This window comes from Hoplias malabaricus, chromosome 13, assembly GCF_029633855.1.
Source record: "Hoplias malabaricus isolate fHopMal1 chromosome 13, fHopMal1.hap1, whole genome shotgun sequence".
In the NCBI taxonomy this organism is placed as follows: Eukaryota; Metazoa; Chordata; class Actinopteri; order Characiformes; family Erythrinidae; genus Hoplias; species Hoplias malabaricus.
The window spans coordinates 10,268,562-10,291,548 of NC_089812.1; the positions used below are offsets into that span (position 1 = coordinate 10,268,562).

A 22,987-nucleotide genomic window follows, 5' to 3' on the forward strand; every position below is an offset into this window, starting at 1 on the left:
CATTAACTATCCGTAACAGCTTTTCCAGTCCCGGGTCACGATGGGTGCGGTGTGGGCAAACGCACTGGAGAGGGTGCCACTCCTTCACAGATAGTCACCCGGAGGAAACCCACACAGACACAGGGAGAACACACCACACTCCTCACAGACAGTCACCCGGAGGAAACCCACGCAGACACAGAGAGAACAGATAACACTCCTCACAGACAGTCACCTGGAGGAAACCCACGCAGACACAGGGAGAACACACCACACTCCTCACAGACAGTCACCTGGAGGAAACCCACACAGACACAGGGAGAACACACCACACTCCTCACAGATAGTGACTCGGAGTGGGGCTCGAACCAAGGTGTCAGTATGAATATCAGTAACTGATGACCCCTATGCATTAGCACAGTTAATTAATTTGCTTCAGGAGTGTTGCTACTTTTTAATCAACGAATGTCTTACAACCTCCTGGAAGGCCTTAAGCTTGATTCTGGAACATGGCTGTGAGGATTAGATGGCATTCAGCCATATAAACATTAGTGAGGTCAGGTACTAACGGGGTATGATGAATTCTGGGGGGACTTCATGGTGACCTTAGGCTCATGGGCAGCTGCTCCAGAGTGTCTCACGTGACACAAGTAACTAAACCGACTATTCATCTTTGTAAATCCTTTGGTGATCATTTTTAAATCAACTCACTGCTGTCGTAGATGGGTTCGGAAATGACCGGGTCCAGCCTCCTGGTGAATCCGCCTTCTCCGTCCGGCAGAAACGCTGTAAACATGAGCCGGACCACACTCAGGTCCATGTCTTTGGCCTGCTGGCATGCTGCTAAGCTGATCTGACTCCTCTGGTGATCTGAAATCATAATCAGAGGATTGGATCAGATTGGAAAATCAGTCCATTTTATCAGCTCCGTTGACCCTACTGGTGCCTTTTGAACTTCTACAAATACTGAGTCCACATGCTGTTCTTCATACATTGGTAGCCCCCCTTCACCCTGTTCTTCAATGGTCAGTTAAAAACTCCAGCAGCACTGCTGTGTCTGATCCACAAATGATGTATAGTGGTCCTGACCTTTGAAGAACAGGGTCAAAGGGTGCTAACAAAGTTTGCAGAGCAACTACATTCTGTAATCGTAGAACTACATGGTCAGTGGAGCTGATAAAAACGGATTTTTAGAGCATTTCTATTGGTCCGTTCTTCTCGAAAATTTCACACAATGCACTGGACATCTCCTGTTTTAACATGATGTAGAAAAGCAATAGAAAACATGTATTTGGACAGTGATGATATACAATGCATGCAGGCACACGCAGGCACACGCAGCACAAGTATGTAAGCATACGCACCTGTGAGTTCTCTGGGGATGCGCGTTTCTCCTTGAAAAGAGTCTATTTCTGGGTGGATGGCTACTCCGAAGTTATAACCCAGCCTGTAGGCTTCGCTCATCCTATCCTCCAGGGTCTTACTCACGTTCTTCTTAGTCACATGCAAAATCCCCAAGTTAGGAAAACTAAAGGAAAAAAAAAACATATATTAATATCAGTGATCACATAATTCAGCAACTATTTTTTGAATTTGTTATTGTAGCATCACTGACTTTGTGAAAGGTGCTATACAAGTGAACTCATTATTCTTGTTATTATATTATTATTGTTGTCTGTCAACATCTATTGTTGTTCTACTGTTATTAAAGGAACCATAAAGTGGCCACGGCTATCACCAGCTCTGCAGATGGACAGTTAAACGGATCTTATTTGCATATATTAACAGAGCCTTACTGTCCCTGGCAGTTAGCAAATTCCTCAAGGTAAGATAAGTAAGGTATTAATGCTCCCTAATTTAACACTCATTGGTTATTGGCAAAATCAGTTAACACTGTTAGTTTTATTGATATTTTAGCCATCTAAACACCATGGGAACACATTCACATGTGGTAGTTACACACTAATATGTGTATGTCTGATTTAATGAGACTCAACAGATAGAAGCGCCATTTAACTGTATGATACTACTCTTTTACAAGCTGCTGATATGATGGTGGGGCGTTCCAGTTGAAATTTTGAAAATCTGACATCTGAGTTCAAACATGGCCGCCTGAGTGAAAGAGCAGGGGATTGTGGGAAATGAAGTAAAATGCTGTGAACCTGATGGAGGAGTCTTTGGGTTGGATCTCAGCGACGCAGACCCCCTTTTCACACTGTTTCCCCACTAGGCTGTGCGCGTGCAGGTGAGGCTGTTTGCTGTTGGTTACCAGCTGGACCACGATTCTCGCTGAACCTTGGTAATTGCAGATCTGATGAACAGAAGGTAAACAAAAAAATCACAAATTTATGAGGATTATTAAGCAATATTCTACAGTGTCTTCGCATATATCAAAGATTAAACACAGCAGGGTTTTGATGCTCTAAAGCACAATTTCATTTCAAAATAAACTAAATAATTCTGCTGGACACTGGAGGAGAAACAGAGATAGTTGGGTAAAACCAAGACTGTGGATGTAGGATTTGTTCTAGGATTTATGTACAGCATCCTAGGTGTTTATGCTTCCTCCAAGTCCAGCTTTACTGCATCTTTCTGAGCTGCCATGAGTGGAACAGGAGATCTTGGAGGAGAACACCAATCGCCCAAACCTCTAATACTGCCATGTGGAGTGACAGGGCCAGCCTACACAGCTCAAAAGGAATCAGGACAGTTCAGTTCAACTCTCCTCGACCCCTGACCTCAGACGTTAATGAATATAGCATCACAGGGGTTTAAAAGAACACTAGGTGAGATTTGTTATTTGATACCAAGGGTAGTCTTCTATCCTCCTCTCAAAGTTACATAGTGCAGTTTCTGGAGTGCTGAACACAATAAATTTAAAGCTGTAATTTTCAGGTAAACACACTACCTAGTGTTCTATTAATCTCCAATGATAAAGACCATTCGGTTCCAAACCATAGGGTTCTCTTCAGGAATGAAAATAAGAACTACTAAAACATAGAACATACTAAAATGAAGCCCACTTTTTGGGCAACATAAATGAACATAGTGGAAACAAAACCAAAGCCGATGTGTAGAATTCATCAGTACCAATGGACGTTTTTTGAAAAACCTTATTTGTGAATGAGCTGCACGACTTCTTTTTGAAATTTACACTACAGCCGTATTATGTAAAGGGCTCTACAAACAAAAAAGGACAGTTTAGACAGCATTTAAAAAGGTGAAGCTGATTAATTCATGCCTCGATATCTGGAGAAAACAAGGATACACTTCAGATTTTCCCACATTCGCATGATTCATACACACAACCCCCTATACACGTTATTTACGGTCATGCCTGGGGGCCCTGAAAATGCTCAGACTAAGCACCCAGACCAAATGCACACAGAGGGTTTTCTGAAAACAGCTAAAATGAGAGATGTTACTCACAGAAAACATCCAAGGAATGATACAGGGGGATTCCCCAGCAGTTAGCTGAGAGAGGCAGGCCTGCTAGTGGACACTGTGTAGCACACGCACCAGCCAGAGACCAGCAGATATTTCATTTTGAGTCAGAAACCTCCAGTGAAGTCAAGTTATTCATTTTCAGAAGATATCAGAGCATCAGAAAATTCACTTGCATCAGGAAAGGAAAATAACTACAAAACCCCCCAAAAACTTATATATTAAAACAAACAAACAAACAAACAAAAACAGGTTTCCAAAACAAGACTTCAAGAAGACCGCCGAGGAGCACGTAGTGAAAAACAAAAAATTCACAAAGCAAAAATGGAAGTGACTGGGATTGCACAGATCACTAGAAAAAGAAAAGGCAAACTAACTTCTAAAGCTTCTTTCACACATGAACTCCAAAGTCTTGGTTCCGGAGATGTCCTGGAGTGGTCTTTCACACATGCAGATCACAGCGGGAGATTTTCTGCCTCAGGCGCACACTTGCAGCAGGAATTGAAACACTTGCTTTAGATGTAGTGCAGCGCCTGTGCAGTGCGTGCCGAAGAATCACCGGAACATTTCCCGTGCCACTCTCATATGTGCCGACTCTGATTTCACTCAGTATAAAGTCCGTGTAATGTCCGGGACGAATGTCGCGGGTTGTCGCGCTCACACATACAGCTCCTTCGGGAAAACTCCGGAACATTTGTGGATTAATGAGCACGTGTCAAAGGACTGAACTTTGGAACTGTAGAAAAATACCCTTTCAGAAGTCTTTGAAAAAATGAAGAAAGCATCCAATAAAATGGAAACTCTAATAAGGGTAAAGAGTGGAGGGTTCGATTCCCGCTCCGGGCGACTGTCTCTGAGGAGTTGGTGTGTTCTCCCCGTGTCTGCGTGGGTTTCCTCCGGGTGCTCCGGTTTCCTCCCACAGTCCAAAAACACACGTTGGTAGGTGGATTGGCGACTCAAAAGTGTTTGTAGGTGTGAGTGTGTGAGTGAATGTGTGTGTGTGTCTGTGAAGGACTGGCGCCCCCTCCAGGGTTTGTTCCCGCCTTGCGCCCAATGATTCCAGGTAGGCTCTGGACCCACCGCGAACCTGACTTGGATAAGCGGTTACAGATAATGAATGAATGAATGAATGAATGATGTGATATTATGATGTCACAGCACAGCAGCCTATAAGGGTTGGTTATAATTTTCTTTCAGCAGGATACTGTTGACAATAAGTTTACGTAACTTATTGCTAACTCTGACTGGTTCTATGTCAGCTCTGATGTCAGGTGAGTCAATATAGTCCTGCCCACTAAACATCAACAGTACCCTGCTGAAATATGATTCATAAATAATCCCTAAAATAACCAATACATTCATCATAATTTAAACAGATAACGATTAGACAAGTACGAAAATGAGTGGATAGTGGCATTAATAATCCACCTGAAACTTTCACCCCTAAAACACCTTCGCAATCAGTCAAAGTTCTTACTCTTCTTTCTATAACACTGTCTCCAGTGAATCAAAACATGGGCAGAGCATCGCAAGCTGTGATGTTTACTGGCGTAAAGATCAGCACAGCTCTGACTCATACTCTATTGGATGTTGTCACATGTGGTTCAGCAGACACTTTCTCCAGGCCAATTTGAGTCAAGCACGTCCCTCAAGTAAAAGCCCCAGTGTAATATCAAAGAGAATATTGAAAACTATCTAGATAGACTCTCTTAGTAATAGCGAGAACTTTTCATGGTAATATGAAACACTTTCTTTGAACAAAGGTAAAAAAACAAAAAAAACAAATATCATTAAGGTCTTCAAGTAAGAGCCATGTGCTGGAGCTGGAGATGGACTTCAGCTTAAAGGGAAAAGACCACCTCTGAGGCGTGGGACGACCAAAAAACGGAAAAAAAAAGCTCTCATGAAACCGGAAACCTCTCAATAACCCCCCACCTTGTGTTCTAGATTTTCTCTGCTGCTCACTGATCTGAAGAAAGCTCTTTATCACGACCCCTGCCTTACTCAGTCAGCTATAAATATTGTACACATCCTTCATCTAATGGCGCTCAGAATAAACTAAAAGTGGTTGTAAGTGTTCAAGGCTCTAGCCTACAGCTGACAGATGACGTGAATGACATTATCTCTTTAACGCAGCACCTGTTCTTGAAGATGATGTGATGTCATAAAGATCAGGATTCACAAAAGTGACTAAGAACATTTTCTTTTGTTTCTTCTTCTTCTTAAATGTGTGTTTTTATCTTAACTTCTTAAGAATGTTCTCTTAAGAAAACATCTAAGAGGAAATTAGTTTTCTTTAAATATATATATACGTCCCTAAATGTTCCCTTAACCTTACGAAAGCCTCACACGTGTCTTAGGGTTAAGTATGGTTTCAGACAAGCCTCAAAAATGATCACTTCTAGTGGTTGAATTACTGTCAATACTTCAACAAATATTAAAAATCAAGATAGTTCTTAAATGACTGTCAGTTTTTACATTTAAAAAAATAATAAAAAATTAATGGCAAACTTGAATCTGTGTTTTTTTCTGTCATCTACTTCCTCCAACATCACTTCCCGTTCTTGTTTGCTTACATTTTTGAATGCTTTTGATTCTTTGGTTTTGGTCTCAGCTGCACGGATTTAATTAAATACTGGTAATAACAGTCAATTCAAGTGTCTCACAGCATTTATAAACTGTAAAATGCAGCATAAATAGCTTCTTTAGATTGCCTGAGATCTGAGGTAACTCTACTTTGGGGTTAGCGTACGCTAACTGTCACTCCCATGTGCACCCGTGAGCCTTGGGTACCCATGACCCTGTCGCTAGCTCAGTGGTGATCCTCCCTTGGTAGTTACTAACCACTGCATGAATGCTCCACAAGACTTTCCATTCTGGAGATGCTCAAATCAAAACTATGACAAGTTTGGCCCTTGTTAAAGAGGCTCAGATCTTTACACTCAGGGAATGCTAAGGACAGGTGCCCATTTTAATGAGATATATTTGTATATATTCCATATGTTTCCCTTCACCTGTCAGTGGTTTTAATCTTGTGGCTGAATGGTGTTTACTTAAACAATCCATAATTGCATTTTTTTTTCATTTTTATTTTAAAATAAAATAACTTCAGCTGTGTCTGAAACTGTGCCCTATTCTCTCTATAGTGCACTATTTCGCCATTTTGTAATAGTGCCCAAAAGCAGTCGGCAAGTTTCAGTCCCCTCAAACACTCCCACAATGCACTGCAAAAAGTAGCGTATAACTCATGTACACTAGCAGATATCAAATTACCCATAATCCACTGCGCTGTTTCGTGAAAAATCTCGCATGAGGTAGTGTTCGAAACCATTCACTACCCTCCTAAATTCATTCATTCATTCATTATCTGTAACCACTTATCCAGTTCAGGGTCGCGGTGGGTCCAGAGCCTACCTGGAATCATTGGGCGCAAGGCGGGAACACACCCTGGAGGGGGCGCCAATCCTTCGCAAGGCAACACACACTCACACCTACGGACACTTTTGAGTCGCCAATCAACCTACCAACGTGTGTTTTTGGACCGTGGGAGGAAACCCACACGGACACATTGAGAACACACCACACTCCTCACAGACAGTCACCAGGAGGAAACCCACACAGACACAGAGAGTACACACCACACTCCTCACAGATGGTCACCCGGAGGAAACCCACGCAGACACAGAGAGAACACACCACACTCCTCACAGACAGTCACCCGGAGGAAACCCACGCAGACACAGGGAGAACACACCACACTCCTCACAGACAGTCACCCAGAGCGGGAATTGAACCCGCAACCTCCAGGTCCCTGGAGCTGTGTGACTGTGACACTACCTGCTTCGTCACCATGCCACTCTTGCTGATTTCAGTTCCCTATAATAGTGCATTATGTAGTGAACAATATAGGGAGTAGTGAATAGGGACCCATTTCCGACATCAGGATACTGTTCACTCTGTTACCTCTATTAACAAAATAACTTTTTTTTTTTATTTCTTACTCAAAATTTCCAGAAATTATAGGCAGCTGTGGCATACTGAGGTTAAGAACAATGGCATGATTTTCAAAAGGAATTACAGGGGAAATCCCACCTTGAAAATAATGTTTTTACCAGTGATTTCAAATGTTTTATAAAACCTTAAAATCTGGGGTCTACAGACCTTTCCCCACTCAAAAATATATGAGCCTGGTCTGATATGAATGGAGATAACGGCCCTGGAGTGTTACCAAGACAGCTACAGAGTGGACAGACCCTCTTCTAAGCCCAACAGACCCCTGCCCATGGATAACAGTGCAGGTTCTGGTCTGAACGCTGGGTGAGAAAAGCACCGGATTGAGTTACACACTACACAGCAAGTCTGCGTGTATGTGTGTGAGAGTGTGTCTGCTGCGTGTCTGAGTGTGTCTAAAGCTGAGGGGGCGAGCTGCTTTTACGCCTCCTTTCCCGTCTCTGATGCCTAAACACACACACACACGCACACACACAGACATTTCCTACTAATTACCAACGAGTTGCTGTGAGGAAATTCCCAACCCACCGCCGTCACAAACATGAGAAAGACGCCTTCATTCTTTCGTCCTTTTTCTGTTTTCTCTCCTGGTCTGTGGTTTAAATGGCCAAAAGTTTATGAACGCCTCATGCAACATTTCTTCTGAAATCCAGTGCATTAACAGGGAGTTTTCCCATCTTCAGCTACAGTAACAGCTCGTATTCTTCAGAGAAAACTTGACAACAGATTTTGACACACGCCTGTGAGGATCTGAACGCATTCAGCCATGAGAACATTAGAAAGGACCGGTACTGATGCTGGAAAAGCCACTCAGGTCCATCCCAAAGGCACAGGATAGAGCTCCATCACTCCATAATACGATTCCACATCTCCACAGCCTGACACCTGAGCCTGAGGGGCTTTACCTCCCTCCAGCCTCGCACTGAACATAACGACCTTGGGCTCCAGCTGCTCACTTATTCCTTTTCATGACTTTCTATGGAGGTTCTACAAACAGTGTGGGTCTGCATCCACAATCATTAAAGAAACACTAGGAAGAGGTGGAGGGGGTGATAATTTAGCGTGAGTTGCTCTGAAACAACTGGATCAGACACAGTTTTGCTGCTGGAGTTTGCAAACACTCCACTCACACAGAGACACCATGCAGATGGTCTTCCTTTAGTCCTTCATCACTGGACACTGGAGGTTTTTTGAACTGTGGAGTATTTTCTGTCCAGAAGTGACCCTGTGGGATTTAACAACTCCAGTAGCACTGCTGTGTCTGATCCACCCCCAAACACCATGTCAATATCACTGCAGCGCTGAGAAAGATCCATCACCCAAACCATACCAGCTCTGAGTTTGTGTTGTAGGGGTCCTGACCTTTGAGAAACGGGGTAAAAGGGAGCTAACAAAGTATGCACAGCAACAGATATCACCACACACACTTACACACACACACACACACACACACACACACATCTAACTTATCAACGCACAGCAACAATGCAAGGTTGATAACAAGGAAGTTCAAAAAGTGAACACAGCTGAGCATGCTGCAATAATAATAATGGGAAATATCCCCGGAAATGTAGATAAAATCAAAACCAAAAAATCAACACAAACAAACAAGGGAAAATAATAATAATAATAATAAAAAGAAAATAACATCAACCATCACTCACAAAAAAAAATAAACAAACAAAGATCAAATAAAAGACACCAAACAAACAGGGGGAAGCGGTTCTGACAGTCATCACACGGTCAAACAGTCCTTTGATGACATAATCGGTTTATTGATCAGTCATATAAAACAAACCTGCGTATGAAATTAATAATCAAATCTCCAAAATAAATCACATTCAGATGCCACAGAAGACACTGCTGACCGTACCTTGACCTGGGGGTATGTCTTCTTGTTCTTCTCACTGGAAGCTCCTGGTAAACCCCCATGGGAGGGGCCTTCACAGCCATAACGAAACCTGAAGCCTCGCTGGGGAAGAGAAAAAGATTTATTAATTATGATTAATCTTACTATTATTATCAAACATTGTAAATGTGCTTTAATTTTCATTGTAGCATTTCACCAAAATTGTTTCTCTTCATTTAACCCACTCATAGCAGTGACACACACACACACCCATGCCAAGACACATCAGCTGTGGATGTTGAGAGAGGAGACAGCACTGTTCCTTTAACCCCGCCCTGCCCTGAGGGAATCAAAGTAGTAACCTTCCAGTTTTTAATACCACTTCTCTGACCTTTAGTCCACAGCTGAGTGCTATATCAGTACATCCACTGTAGCAGAAGTACTAGTTTCCCAGCAATAATCATCGTGGTACTAAGAAAAGTATCTCTATTTTTGTGAATTTTTAGTTTACTGCAGCTGTCCTTCACATCGTGTTAAAATTTCACCAAGAATGGACCAATAGAAATGCTCCAAAACGGCTTGGAATCAAATCTTACATTAAAAGTTACTCAGGTTTTTCCTCCTGTAAAGTTACTACGTTGGAGGTAAATGTTTTTCTTTAGACAGAGATGATATGCCATGGTCAGTAATGAAAAGTGTACGGTACCTGTTTTGGTTGCTCAATGATCTGGAGGAAAGGTCCATCTAGTGCAACAGAGAGGAAGGAAGAAAACTGTGAAAATATGCACTTAAATATGACTTGTACATTCACTTCACGCTCAGTTAATGTGAATACAGATGCAGAACCGACTTGTATTGTCACGTCTTGGAAAGAAAGCTACCAACACGTTCTTTTATTCACGACATGATATTTCTGCATGTCACCCACCACTAAAATCAATTCCCATGTGAGTAAAATATTCAATTACTGAGACATGATTATGTTAATTACTCGTAAATCAGGTTATAATGAGAGTTTAGAGTATGCAGGTAGAGATTACACTGCTGCGCTATATAAGGCAGGCTGGGGTTATATTACGGACACAACCACAGTCTTGTCGCTGAACTCTAGGTGATATAAACACTACACCCGTTAACACCTGCTAAAGTCTTTATATATAATCTTATTGTAACAATACAATTTAAGTTAATTTAATTATTAGGTGTAAAAAGCAGTTTATAAGCATTCTCCTACTCCTGTGTGTAGAATTAAAACCAAAAATAACCTAAAAATGAAGCAGTTTGAAAACGATGAACAAGAAAGATGTACTGGTCACTGCATTTGTTTATGAGCTCCATCAGGAAAAGAGCTGCAAATGTGTTGGATTTGTTCTGTTCTTGGGGACCATTTTATATCCAAAAGCATGTGTGAGTTTTAAGATGGTGACTTTGAATTTGGCGATCGTTCCCATGTTGTATTAAGACTTCCTTTTCATTTTTTAATAAAATGACAAGGGCAGAATGACGTGTGAATATTCAATTACAATTGTACAGTGCACGTAAAATGCTTTAAAACCTAGTTGTACACCTAACACGTGTACTGAACTTACTCAACCCTGTGTTTTTACAGCCCCAAAAGGGGACTTTTACACCAGTAAACCAGACGAAAAAGACATGTCTTCTGATGAGTAAAGGTAAAGTACTTTTTACTGAGTTCACCTTGGTGAGGCTGGTATTCAGCAAGTCTGTTCATGTGTCCCACCAGTGTGTCATCCTGAGACCGGCTCTCGTTTTATTTTGAGAGTGCAACCGGCTTTAAATAGCAGCTTTCCATTATGAAACATTTCGATTTTGCTAGGTTTTCACTGAAATGGCTGGCGTTTCTCTGTTGTGGGTTTGTAGTTTTGAGACATCCAGGCCACGTTTCAGGAAACACGTGAAAACATAATACACGTGAAAGTACTTTTTGTAAACAGGGAGGCTAAATTTACACCTGGCTACAAAGCATTAGACCGAGGGTGGTCGATACAACTACGATACGGAGATTGTGATACAATTTTTTGAGAATATCAGGTCTATCTCACACACACACACACACAAGGTTGAAAGTGTAAGTTATTTTGTAACTAGTTCTCTTTCCATCACACTCGCTGTAACTGTCTCTCTCTTAAAAGCAAAAGCTCTGGTTTTCAGTTGTTTGCAATTGAGGTCTGACAAAACCAAAAAAAAAAATCATTTCAAAGGCAAACAGATCAGACATTCATCATATTTCATACTCATAGCTCCTGCAACCAGTCAGACAACAGACATGCAAAGCACTTTTAACAGACAGTAGTGTTGTCTTCATGCTTCTAATAACACTGTCAAAAATGTCAATACACAGGTACACTCTGACCTCATTCACAATAACATTTGTGGCATTTGGAAGACGCACTTTGCTGTAGAGATTCTGATGCTACTGCTGTGTGGAAGGCAGTGGTGTTATCCACTACGCTAACTACAAACCAGTGATATCTGCATTGTAAACAGTGTGACGCCTGGTTACCATCGCCACCACTGGGGAAGAAATGAGTCTAGGGGATGCTGGACCTCACCTATATGACCATCAGCCTCATTACACTATTCTGTACTCTGAAGCATCGGTGCGTTTTCTACACACACGTATACCTTCCAACTAATATTTCTGGACCCTAACTATTCTGATCTTTTGCCGACATCTCTACGAAGCACAGTCAGAACTTTGCCGGAGGTTTTGTTGCCTGGTGACGGCTGAAACTGAAGGCTGTAGCTGAGAATTGTGTTTGTGTTGAAGAGCAGGCCTCTGCCTCTTCCTGTGAACAGGGACACATTTTTGACCACATCCTCTCCACAGAACTGCGCTGTCAATAACTCAGCGCATGTACCCGACCTGTTCTGTTTGTTATTTAGTAGCCAGGTATAGGTTTAAATTCCCCAATAACTATAACCCCATAAGGTACACAACCCTGTTAATATCTCACTTTGATCATTTCTTAATAAATCATAATCAACATATTGGGGTAATTAATAAATCACGCTAGAATACATACGGAATAACTTCCCCTGTTCCTACACTGTCAGAAAAATTGTCACTGAGGTGGTAGCTTAAAGGGTAGATAAACTGTTCCTTTAATTATATTCTATAATAAATGTAGATTTTTAAATTGTGTTGACTTCATACGCCTCATTTTATCTCCAGGACTTTTATTATGTTCTTTTAATTTACGCAGATCTGTCGTCTTAGAAACAACCCCCTCTCATTCCGTACTGTTAGGGATCCTTTTAAGGTACCTTTTAATCTAACTTTACAGGTAAATGTAACCTTTAGGAACAATAACGTACCTCTGCCGTATATTTTATTCTGACGGTGTAGAGCACCACCAATGTGTCAATATCAACAAATTGTTAATATAGAATTCAGTAGAAATAACAGATCATAGTTAAACTTGACGAGCCGTGCTACAAAAAAAAAAAAAACTCCATTCCCAGAAAACATAGGGCACTGTGCAAAATGTAAATAAAGACCAAATGCAATGATGTACATATCTTTTAAACCCTGTGTTTAACTGAAAATTATACAAAGACAACATTTTAAGACAAACATCAAAGACAACTGTCTGTTTTTATTTACATTTAGCAGTGTTCCGACTTTTCTGGAAATACAGGTTGTGCCAGGAGAAGGTGCACAGTGCACAGTTTGACACAAAGTCATATTATTTTAAGTCTTTTTTCAAGCATTTCTACTGATTCATCTACTGAGGAATATTCACAGAATGGAAAAAGAATCTAATGGGTTTCAAACACTGCACAAACCCAGGTTTATATTTTTCAGCAACAATATTTAGGTTGGAACTGTGTGAGTTAGGAGTCTCCAAAGCTTTAGGAAACACGAAAAGACTGGTCACTGGCTGAAACATTAATGAAAAGGCTCGTAGCAGTCAACAAGGTGGCTATATCAAGGTAAGGATGTTTTTTATTTTTTTTTAAGCTTGATGGTAAAGGCATCCACAGGAAATGCCCTCTTGCCTAGATTCTAAGTGCATGAGCTTCTATGAGCCTTGTCCTGTATGGATAAAGATATAACTACCCAGAGACATGAATAAATAAATAGACATGACAAATCACCAATTTGAGGATTACTCAAGCATAAAACTCAAATAGAAACTTTCATCATAACACCTTTCTCAATTAGATGTTAAAATATATACATCGCCATACAGCCTACACAGTGCACCCCACTGATTACAAAACTGAGACTACGACACCCAGACAATGACAGGGACACCTCAAGCTTATAGATGAATAGAACGTTTTCAGACATACAGACAATCAGTCATACAATGCGCTTTTTCTATTACAGCCTGTGATGCTAATATGGCTAATAGAGGACAACAATATTTTCTCCTCATTATAAAACAGAGTGGGATCTCTTTACTCCCCAGTGCAGGGACCGGAGCTATGTATGATACAAATACATCCATCTTTTCCATCTGCTCCCATCACTGCTGCACTGCAAAGCCAGAAATACAGGGGAAAGAAGCCATAAATAAGAATTTAACAGGCAAGTGATAAGATATAAACTCCAAACTCTTCAAGACTGTAACTACACTACACTAAATGATTTACTAGACTTTAGTTATTCAGGAGATAAATTATATATTCAATTACAGAATAATTAAATATTAATTTGCAGTCACAAGATGACTTCAAACAAACCAACTCTAAAACAAATGTCACATGAACGTTCACTTGAAACACCTCCAAGTACCTAGTACTCATTCTGCTTCATCCTGCAAAGACTATGCAAAACAAGGTTAATCCATAATGTGGTAAACACAGTGTTTACTATTAGGGGTTCAATTCCCAGCCCAAACAGGCACGTAACCCTAAACTACAAAAGAGCCTTTGTGCAACAATGGCAAAGCTACAAATGTCCACTTCTGTAACCTGATTATATAGTAAGTTGTGCTAAATAAAAGCATCCACCAAAAGCATGAGTGTAAATGTAGGTTGTACTTTTCAATTACTTAGAAACAACAACAAACCTGGGGTGCTAAAGAAAGCAATGTCTTTTGGCTCAGTTTAACCGACTCCTACATATTTACTTAGAGGGATGTATTGTTTACTTCCTGTGGCGTCCTTTATACACCTCACAGCTAATTTGACTTATTTAATACATATATTTATTCACATTCGTTTTAATTATTTAACACCTAACATCTATAAGTCAGTTCATAGTAGAATGATGGTTGAACCTCATACTTTCCATAGTTAATATCCAGAGCTTGGGGGAAATGTAAGAGAATGTGTTATCAGATTTTGTGGTAAGTTCAGAAGAATATCCTGTGATAGTTCGATATTTTGCTGCATCTTGTCAAATTCCCCATCCAACCCTCTCAAATGCTCAACTCAAAGATATGCTGCCTTGTTCTCAAATCATTATACACTCTCTCTCTCTCTCTCTCTCTCTCTCTCTCTCTCTCACACACACACACACACACACACACACACAAATATATATATGTATTAGTAAACACACTTGGTAGCTAAAGGGAAGGCATGATGCAATCAAACCCACCACAATCCAAGAGTCCAAGGTAGTGGTGAGAGATGATATCTTTTGATTATGAAGATGTATTATGTCACTCTGTGCTTTTCAGAGCATGGGGCATTATTTCTAACAGACTGAATCTGAAAGGATTAGAGAGTAAACAACAACAACAACAACAACAAGGGTACACTAACTTGCTTAAACTGCATTTAAGTGTTATTATATGTTATTACTTATTTATATTTACCAGCCAAATTATTACAAACACCATTATCATCTACTTTCACTTGTATAATCCCTACTGAAAACGGGACACTCTCATGAGTCTAAAGTCTCCATGCCCAATGCTAAGAGTGAGGGTTAAAAACGATGGTTATGAACGATGAACCTGCATTCTCTAGAGCTGCGGAGTTTGACCTAGACCTTCATCGCTCCTTAATAAGGCCAAAAGATTTGAGAAGCATTAGCAGTGTTGGGATATGACGTCAGTATCTCCCCGATCTCTCTCTCTAAGCATCACAACCCTGAAGTGAAGAGGTCTGCATTTCTGTGTGGTAATCATGTTTAATACACACCCTCCGTTTTAAGAGTTAAATGCTTCTAGAGAAATCACAGTTGGCCTCAATATTTTGGCACAGCTATGACATTAGCTGGATGTGAACAAACTCAAGCCTATTAGGTTTATCTTCTCATGGCTTCGTAAGTCACATTGACAAGGTGTGGTTCATGATTTTCAACAGCGTGTCTCAAGACAAACAGAGAAGTGAAAGGATCAGACAGAAAATAGAACTGGTTCTGCATTTCCTCTGTGTGAGATCATATAGTGTGGCAAAGTTTTACGATGAAGATAAACTCAGACATGAGCTGTTAATGTATTTTTGTGTAGTTAAACGTTCATTAGCTTATACTCTGGACACACACTAACCATCGCAGTATCGCAGACATATTCGACACTGACTTTAATCCAACTACAGAGGGCTCAATTAGTCAGATGTTATTACAGCTTCTATCAGACAGATCAGTTGAGAGACAGGCCAGGTGTTAAAGCACAGCCGTTGCAAAAAGACAGGTGTAACAGAACAAAGTCCATTTTGTACTACAAGCATGTAATAACAGTATTTCTAGGCGTTACACTTTTGTAACAGCTATAACAACGGTCTCTGTGCTTATCTTCTAAACATTAAAATAAGGCGCATCAACAGATGAACGACTGTCTCTGACTTTACAACAACAAGGTGAACCAATGTGGTAGGTGCGTCTGTGGTGGACCCGTGAGGGTTCTGACCACTGATGAACTGGGTAAAAGGGGCTAACACCACATGCAGAACAACAGATCTGTAATTGTACGACTACTTAATACATAAACAGAGAAAATGTTCAGACAGTGGAAACAGTTTGCATTTCCCACAAATACAATTGCCATTACTTACTCAACCATAAGTGTACATCCGTTACCGAACACCTGACAAGCTAAATACCTAGTAACTTCTTTGTTTATGTAGCATGAATGTTTAAGTACTTAAGTTTAGCTCACAGTTACATCATGGATTAAGCTGTTAACGATACTGGGATCAACACAAGAACAAAAAAAAAAAAAATAAATAAATAAATAAACAACAGATACTGGCCAAGAGCCAAGTCATAGTCTGGCTTATTACATGTTTTTACTACGATAATATAAGCATTTAACATCTTCCAACTGTAATACTGTTGACTTCCTGTTGAGAATCACATATATTCATTGTAAATATGTGAAATTCTTGTAGCTCAACTAGGTCAGGTACACCCCAATAAAGTAAAATTAAAAATTCCCCAAATGACAACACTGATTTTAAGAGGTTCAAACTTCTAATAACTGAAAATACCAGTCAATTTCTCCAGTTTAATTTGGTTAAAACATAAGACGGTCTTCCGTGGTTCATCAGGTATCCCGATCTTTTTGACTGACTTGTGGGGTTACAAGCCAAAATAATGTCATGATTTATTAAAGAATTTAACATTTAAATCATTTGAGAAACTGTCACACTTTTTTTTTTTTTTTACAAAATGCTAATATGCTAATGCTAGTATGTCTTCAGTAGTGAATATACACAGTTTCAAAGGTGCTTTGAACAGTTGAATTGTTCTTAGTGATGCATAAAAGATCTACACTGATCTGAAAGGGTTACAGTATTTTTTGCTACAGTTGTTTTTTTGCTAACAGTGTGAGTGCAGGAAACCGTTTAACTGCTCAAAAATTAGTATTCATTCTGCATATGTCTATATACAGTTTGGGACAGTGAAAACTGTGAGTTGGTGTGAAACAGTGTGTTTGTGAAGCTATAACACATGGTGCTCACTCTACATGGCTGTACTTGTTTCTTGGTCACAAAACACAGTCTCTAATGGGTACAGTGGGATTTGGAAACCACAACAAAGGCAGCGGTAATGTTAAGTGTTGTTTACTCATTGTGTATTTGCGTGTTATTGTTGTTGTTTGGGACTGAACACAGCTCCATCATCAGTTCAGACAGATCAGTAGAGTTGGTTCCTTCCTTGTTGCAGCATCCAGCTCTTGCTAGATTGTTTCGTCACCAATCCAAAGAACACATGAACCTCTTCAAAAGACCACGCCGTAATTTTACAAGCTGCCATTGTGAGTTGGATAAAAACAAATATGATCTCTGCAGTAATTTGGAGATGGCGAGTTTGTGCTGGACGTCTGCATTTTGTTGTGATTTACAAGTCTCTCTGATCCAATCAGCGCTCTGCAGGTTTACACGTCATGTATAGTCTCTACTAAGCTCACTCCATACCATGAGAGAGCAGGTACTAATAAAGTATCCAGTTACAGGTACCAAGAACCAAATGTACTCAATGGAAATACTAACAAGCAAAGTAGAGCCAAGGTGAGAAGAGTGAGTACGATGCAGTGGAAAAGCGCCACAAGACTCGAATCTTGAATTACAACTAGGAATCCTGGGAGTGAGTTGGAGACAAATTAATTGGGCTGCAGAAAATAGATGCTACTTCACCCAGTTGTAAACAAAGCTTTTTTAAACCAGATATCATTTGTCCTATGTCAAAGTGTTATGAAATACCATACAGTCAAACCCAAAGTGTGAAGCAGTGTGACTGCAGTTTGAGTGCAGCTCTGCCATGTTCTAACTTTATCAGTTTCTTCCAACTCCAAATTACAGCCCATGAGTCAATATACCCATATATGGGAGCTTTAACACTCAGACCTAATTCTAGACCTAGGTACCCTAGTGAAGTATTTGAATAAATTAAGCTGTGTGATGTGGCTGAGGATAAACATAGACTCTTACCTATTCGTGGTGAGTTGGTGTGTGGAATCGGCGGGTAATGGTGGTCCACTGAGTGAATCCATTGCTGCCCGAAGTCTAAGAACTAGAGAGACAGAAAAAATAACAAATATCAGTTACATGAATACACTCGCTCCCTGCAGAAACACTGTCTTTACAGAGTAATGAAAAAATGACACCATACAGTCTCATTAATGCTTGCAGTTTCCTTGGAAATCAACAAAGTGTTATATTTATAACATTTATAAAGTGTTACTAGTCAACAGACTGACTTTAAACTGCACAGTTTGTGGTTGTACATGTTTATATGTGCACACAGTCTGTATAATCACCTCTAGTTACCTCTTAAAGGGGATTTTTAATGTAAAAAATTTAAAAATAATGTAATGTTACACATTATTACGTAAAGAAAGCCATTCCGTGCGTCTGGGTTGGAGCGCTCCATTATGTAGAAACCACTCAGAATGTTTCAGTGCTGCTGATAAGGACCTTGATATGCATTATGCATATCATACATATCATACATACATATGCATTATGTATTTTGCAGGTCAGAGCTGCAGAAGAACATTGAAAACTACAGCTCTCTCTGCGCCAGGATCATTTTACTTTGATGTTGATTTGAAGGTATGTGAGCATCAACCACAAGACGCAAAAAATGCAACACTTGGCAGCTTTCTAAGAGACGCATCCTGTGTGATGAGGACATTATTCTCACCGTTAAACTTTTCTAATTGCAGAACGTCATGCCTTTATTTAATCTCCAATGCTAATCCTTCGCTCAGACAAATTTACACTATGAATCATAATGAAAAGTGATGAACCGTCTAATGCAGAGTTATACCGGAGAACGAAAAGTCTACCACTGAGAATAGTTTTCATTCTGACAGTACTAGGTTCCCACATTAAATATAAGTCTGCTATATACAAAAATTAATATCAGGCAATGTGTATGCAGGCTTGTTCTGGTTAATACACTCACTTCATGGTGTGCAAGGTAAGTATCCTCTTCTGTCATGGTTCCTGCAAAAGGTAAAACAGAAGAAAGAATGACATTAATAACTGATCTTAAGTCTTTGTGCTGCTATCAGTAGCTCAATGGAAATAGTGCATTACATTTATAGATTTTTATTTTTTATTTCAAGCATGCTTATTAAATCAATACGATGTAAAACAATGTCATTCAGAGCAGTGTAATGGCCTATTTTTAGATTTTAGAGTTGTCAGAACGGTTCATAGTGGTGGTGATGGGAACCGAACGTCTGAACAATTACAGCATTTACGTTGCTAAAATAAGTGACTATGTCTGATATCACTACTTTACAATAGTTTTGAAAAAGTCTTTAACATTTTTTTAAAACCAGCAAATGAAGGCTAATAATCAGCAATAAGATGTTTCATATATTTTAATGGTTACGTATTTGTCTCACTTCACCTGTGAGGTCCAATTGAATTATTTGTACGCTTTCATGTACCAATAATTGAGGTAAGTTACTGAGATATGACCATTTTTCAACATCTATTTACTGTTCAGAGTTAAACCGACTATGATTTTATGACCGAAACATGTTAATGATATGTTTTAACTGGGTGCTTTGTATGTTCCCTCATTCAGATAGTACTCCTTCTAACCTCAGGACATAGGCAGATATATGTAAATATTATGGTTTTTGTGACATCACAGAAAAGGCAATTCACAATGGATTACTTTTGCAGTTTAGTTTATATATGGACTGTTCAGACTGAGAAGGAAACCACGTTTAGAAACTTCCGCAATATTTACATACTACCTGAAAAGTGAGGAAAATGCAGTTTTCCATTATATGAGTTCTGTGTGTTTTAGGCTGAAGCAATGTCCAGACTTTTTACGGGTCATAAAACATGTTTGAAATGTAGGCCTACATATAAACACATTTTGAGTCTGTTAGCAGGGTTAGTTTAAACTGTTTAAAGCAATTTAAAAAAAAAAAGCTTAAAATGTAAAGGCTTTAAATCTGCGAAAAACCTGTATCAAAACCTACTTTTTTACAGTATGCAGTAACAGACATTACCACAACAACAAAGCCCTACATTTTCAAAGGTACATATGAGGTTACCTGCTGGTTTTAATATTTATATAAGCTAAAATTACACTTATTTTACCTTTACACACTTAATTAAGTTCAGTTAAAGCTGCTGGAGTGTAAACACACGTCCCAGGCCTCGGCTTCACAGATTTTACTGAGCCAGTGTTAGTTAGCTGATAGCTAGCTTGCTAAGCTAAAGCTGTTTAGAAATAGGAAGTTGCGCAGCTTAAACTTCATTTTTCTGTGATTGCGGTAGACAAAAACCCACAGAAATAGCCTTCTGTCGTGTTTAAAAAGCCTACACGCACGTCAAATAACTCTTTATGTTCCAGTAAAGCGAAATTATTACTTTTTTCGAGCAGGTTTGCAAGCACTGCCAATAGAGAAACTTAACGTTTGTTCGGTTATTCGGTAGCTCTGTCACTTTATTTACATCATAATATTCTGAATATCTCTCACAGTTGGGGATATTTAATGATTTATGAGGTTTGTTTATTGCCTCATGTCTTGGTTGTTTCTGAAGAAACTTAGCTAAAACTCTTCTTCAGTTAAATACCCAAAAATGTTCATCCTAATGTGCCCAAAGACGTTAAAGTTTTTAAAACGTCTGCATAATTAAGCCTTTGAAATGTAAACGAGTGCGTTCAGGCGGTGTTAGTGTGAAATGTTTCCCTGCAGAGGAACCCAACGTCTAAAACCTGAACACCTCCACAGACATCACAGGAACCAGAGTTTTATGTCTTTCTACGTATTAAACCAGTGAATTTAATAGATTAGCGTGCTATATATTAAAGAGTCATCAAATCTACAAATTCTTCCGGGGCAAATGTGGTTTAGTGTGTACATGCAGATTTTATATCAGTCAACGTTTCTCTGAGTAAAACTCTCTTAGGTACCTGCTCTTTCTGACTAAGTTTAGGCCTGACTTAATAATAATATATGGCAAGAGGTGCTCAAAAACATTTCATGTAATAACTTGTTGTAGTAACCTGTGTTACAGGCTTCTGACGTCTGGTTCCTATCACTAGGACTTAGAACGATGCTCAGCCCAATTTGTGTAATTTCCTGTTAAATTTAAGTTCTCAGAAATGGAGCATTTCACCCCAAACTTTTCAGCCTGGTTTTGTTTACACCCCAACCGCCGCCTTAGGCAGAATTTCTGGAAAGAGGTGGAATTCCCCTTTAAGTTTATTATTCAGTAGCACGAGTCCCACATTTGGGTCCAGTGACTGAAAACTTACTCTTTAAAGCCTACAGTGCGTTTCTGAAACAAAACGTAGACAAATTTTAAGTGCTTTAAGTTGTTAAATGAATATGTGTTTGTTTTAAGACGTGCAGGAGCAAAACTAAAGGCTAATAAAAGCAAGTCTGGCTGCTTACCCTCGCTGATAATTGTCCGCTGTAGAGGATCAACATCAAGCAGTGCTGTCAGTCCGAAAGTGAATTGATTTCTTGTTAAACAAATGGTAGAGCCATGTATCACTCCGAGAGACTTTAGCCCGCTGATCTCAGGTTCAAATAACCCAGGTCCTCATCGGCGCACCACGAAGATCTAAGACTGAATCTAAATGAGAGAATACTCGATTCCAGGCGATACGTCTGTATCGATTACCGCTCCAGCCCTGATCAATGTGTATGTATAGAAACTTCACTTCCTTACTGGAAATTCCCTGTGACGTCACAACCTCTCACCCCAGTGTCTCTGTGCGCCACCTGGCGGACTAACGTGGTCATTACATTTGTCTACTATGCACAAGAGCCTTAACATTCAGTTGGCCTCCTTATTTTGAGACTCACTGTCCATCTTCTCAGCTCCACTGACCATAAAGGAGCACTTTGTGGTTCCATTATTACAGAAGTTTGTCTACCTGTTGCTCTGCATACTTTGTCACCTTTCGCCAACAGTGGAAGAGTATGTTTTTGGGCGCTGCAGTGAGACTAATGTGGCTGATGATACAGGATTTGTCCAACCCTTCGATGTCACTACTGGGCCTTAACCGAAAATATTCAGCCGACATCGTCCTGTGTCCGTTCACACAAACTACACACCAACAGATGAGCTTTAGATCTACAAAACGGACCAATAAGGTTGGAGTGTCAGAGTAAACAGTGAGTGGACACTGTGTTTAAAACTCCAGCAGCACTGCTGTGTCTGATCCACCGCTTAGAATACTCTTACAACACTTCTCCCATTATTTAATACTCATGTCCTCCAAGTGACAAAAAAAACAGTCAGAGGGCGAGCTCTCCCAAGGACAGGAGGACAGAGACAAGCAGGAGGTGGTGGAGGATCAGTGGGGTGGACTATTAATAGTCTAACAGTTGTTGATGGTCCTCACTCCGCTGTTGTTCAGACTGAGGTGCTGTTGAATGTTGGGTAATGGAGTTTCTGGCCTGACTGTAAGATGGCTATGAGAGTTCAACCTAAGGAATAAAATGATAGAATAAAATAAGACATAATGAGAGGAGTAAAGTTGTAGTGTGGTGGCCAGGATTCAATTCTCAACCTGGGTAAGCACACATGGCTATACCAATGGCACCTTGGGCAAGATTCCTAACGTTACAACAGCTCACCTCTAACATTATTAGATCCATGAGTTGCTCTGGGGGAGTGTGGCTGCCAAATGCTGCGAACATGTGGATGAAAGAAAAAGGTTTCACTATCTGCTTTTGATTGTTTGACTGAATGAATGACAGTTCCTCTTCTACAACAATCGTCTAGACCCTCAAATCACTTTACACTCTTTAGGACATTAGGGAGTCGCCTCAACCCCCACTAGTGACA

The 22,987-nt window shown here is 40.0% G+C and overlaps 1 protein-coding gene across 2 annotated transcripts in view; it reads right to left on the reverse strand.

Annotated features, from left to right (window-relative positions):
• Window positions 1-21,830, reverse strand: part of nfkb1 (nuclear factor of kappa light polypeptide gene enhancer in B-cells 1) — a 40,073-nt gene extending 18,243 nt beyond the window's left edge. Inside the window, exons 1-8 of one of the 2 annotated variants that reach the window (XM_066642488.1) lie at window positions 21,583-21,830; window positions 19,119-19,159; window positions 18,140-18,221; window positions 9,990-10,027; window positions 9,308-9,406; window positions 2,142-2,290; window positions 1,344-1,507; window positions 691-849 (exon numbers count right to left, since the gene is read on the reverse strand). In XM_066642488.1, the coding sequence (XP_066498585.1) occupies window positions 691-849; window positions 1,344-1,507; window positions 2,142-2,290; window positions 9,308-9,406; window positions 9,990-10,027; window positions 18,140-18,221; window positions 19,119-19,154 (727 nt within the window). In that variant the 5' untranslated portion in view covers window positions 19,155-19,159; window positions 21,583-21,830. Of the gene's footprint in view, window positions 1-690; window positions 850-1,343; window positions 1,508-2,141; window positions 2,291-9,307; window positions 9,407-9,989; window positions 10,028-18,139; window positions 18,222-19,118; window positions 19,160-20,278; window positions 20,371-21,582 lie in introns of those variants that run through there. The other variant, XM_066642489.1, reaches the window with a different exon arrangement.
• Window positions 21,831-22,987: the final 1,157 nt, after the last annotated feature.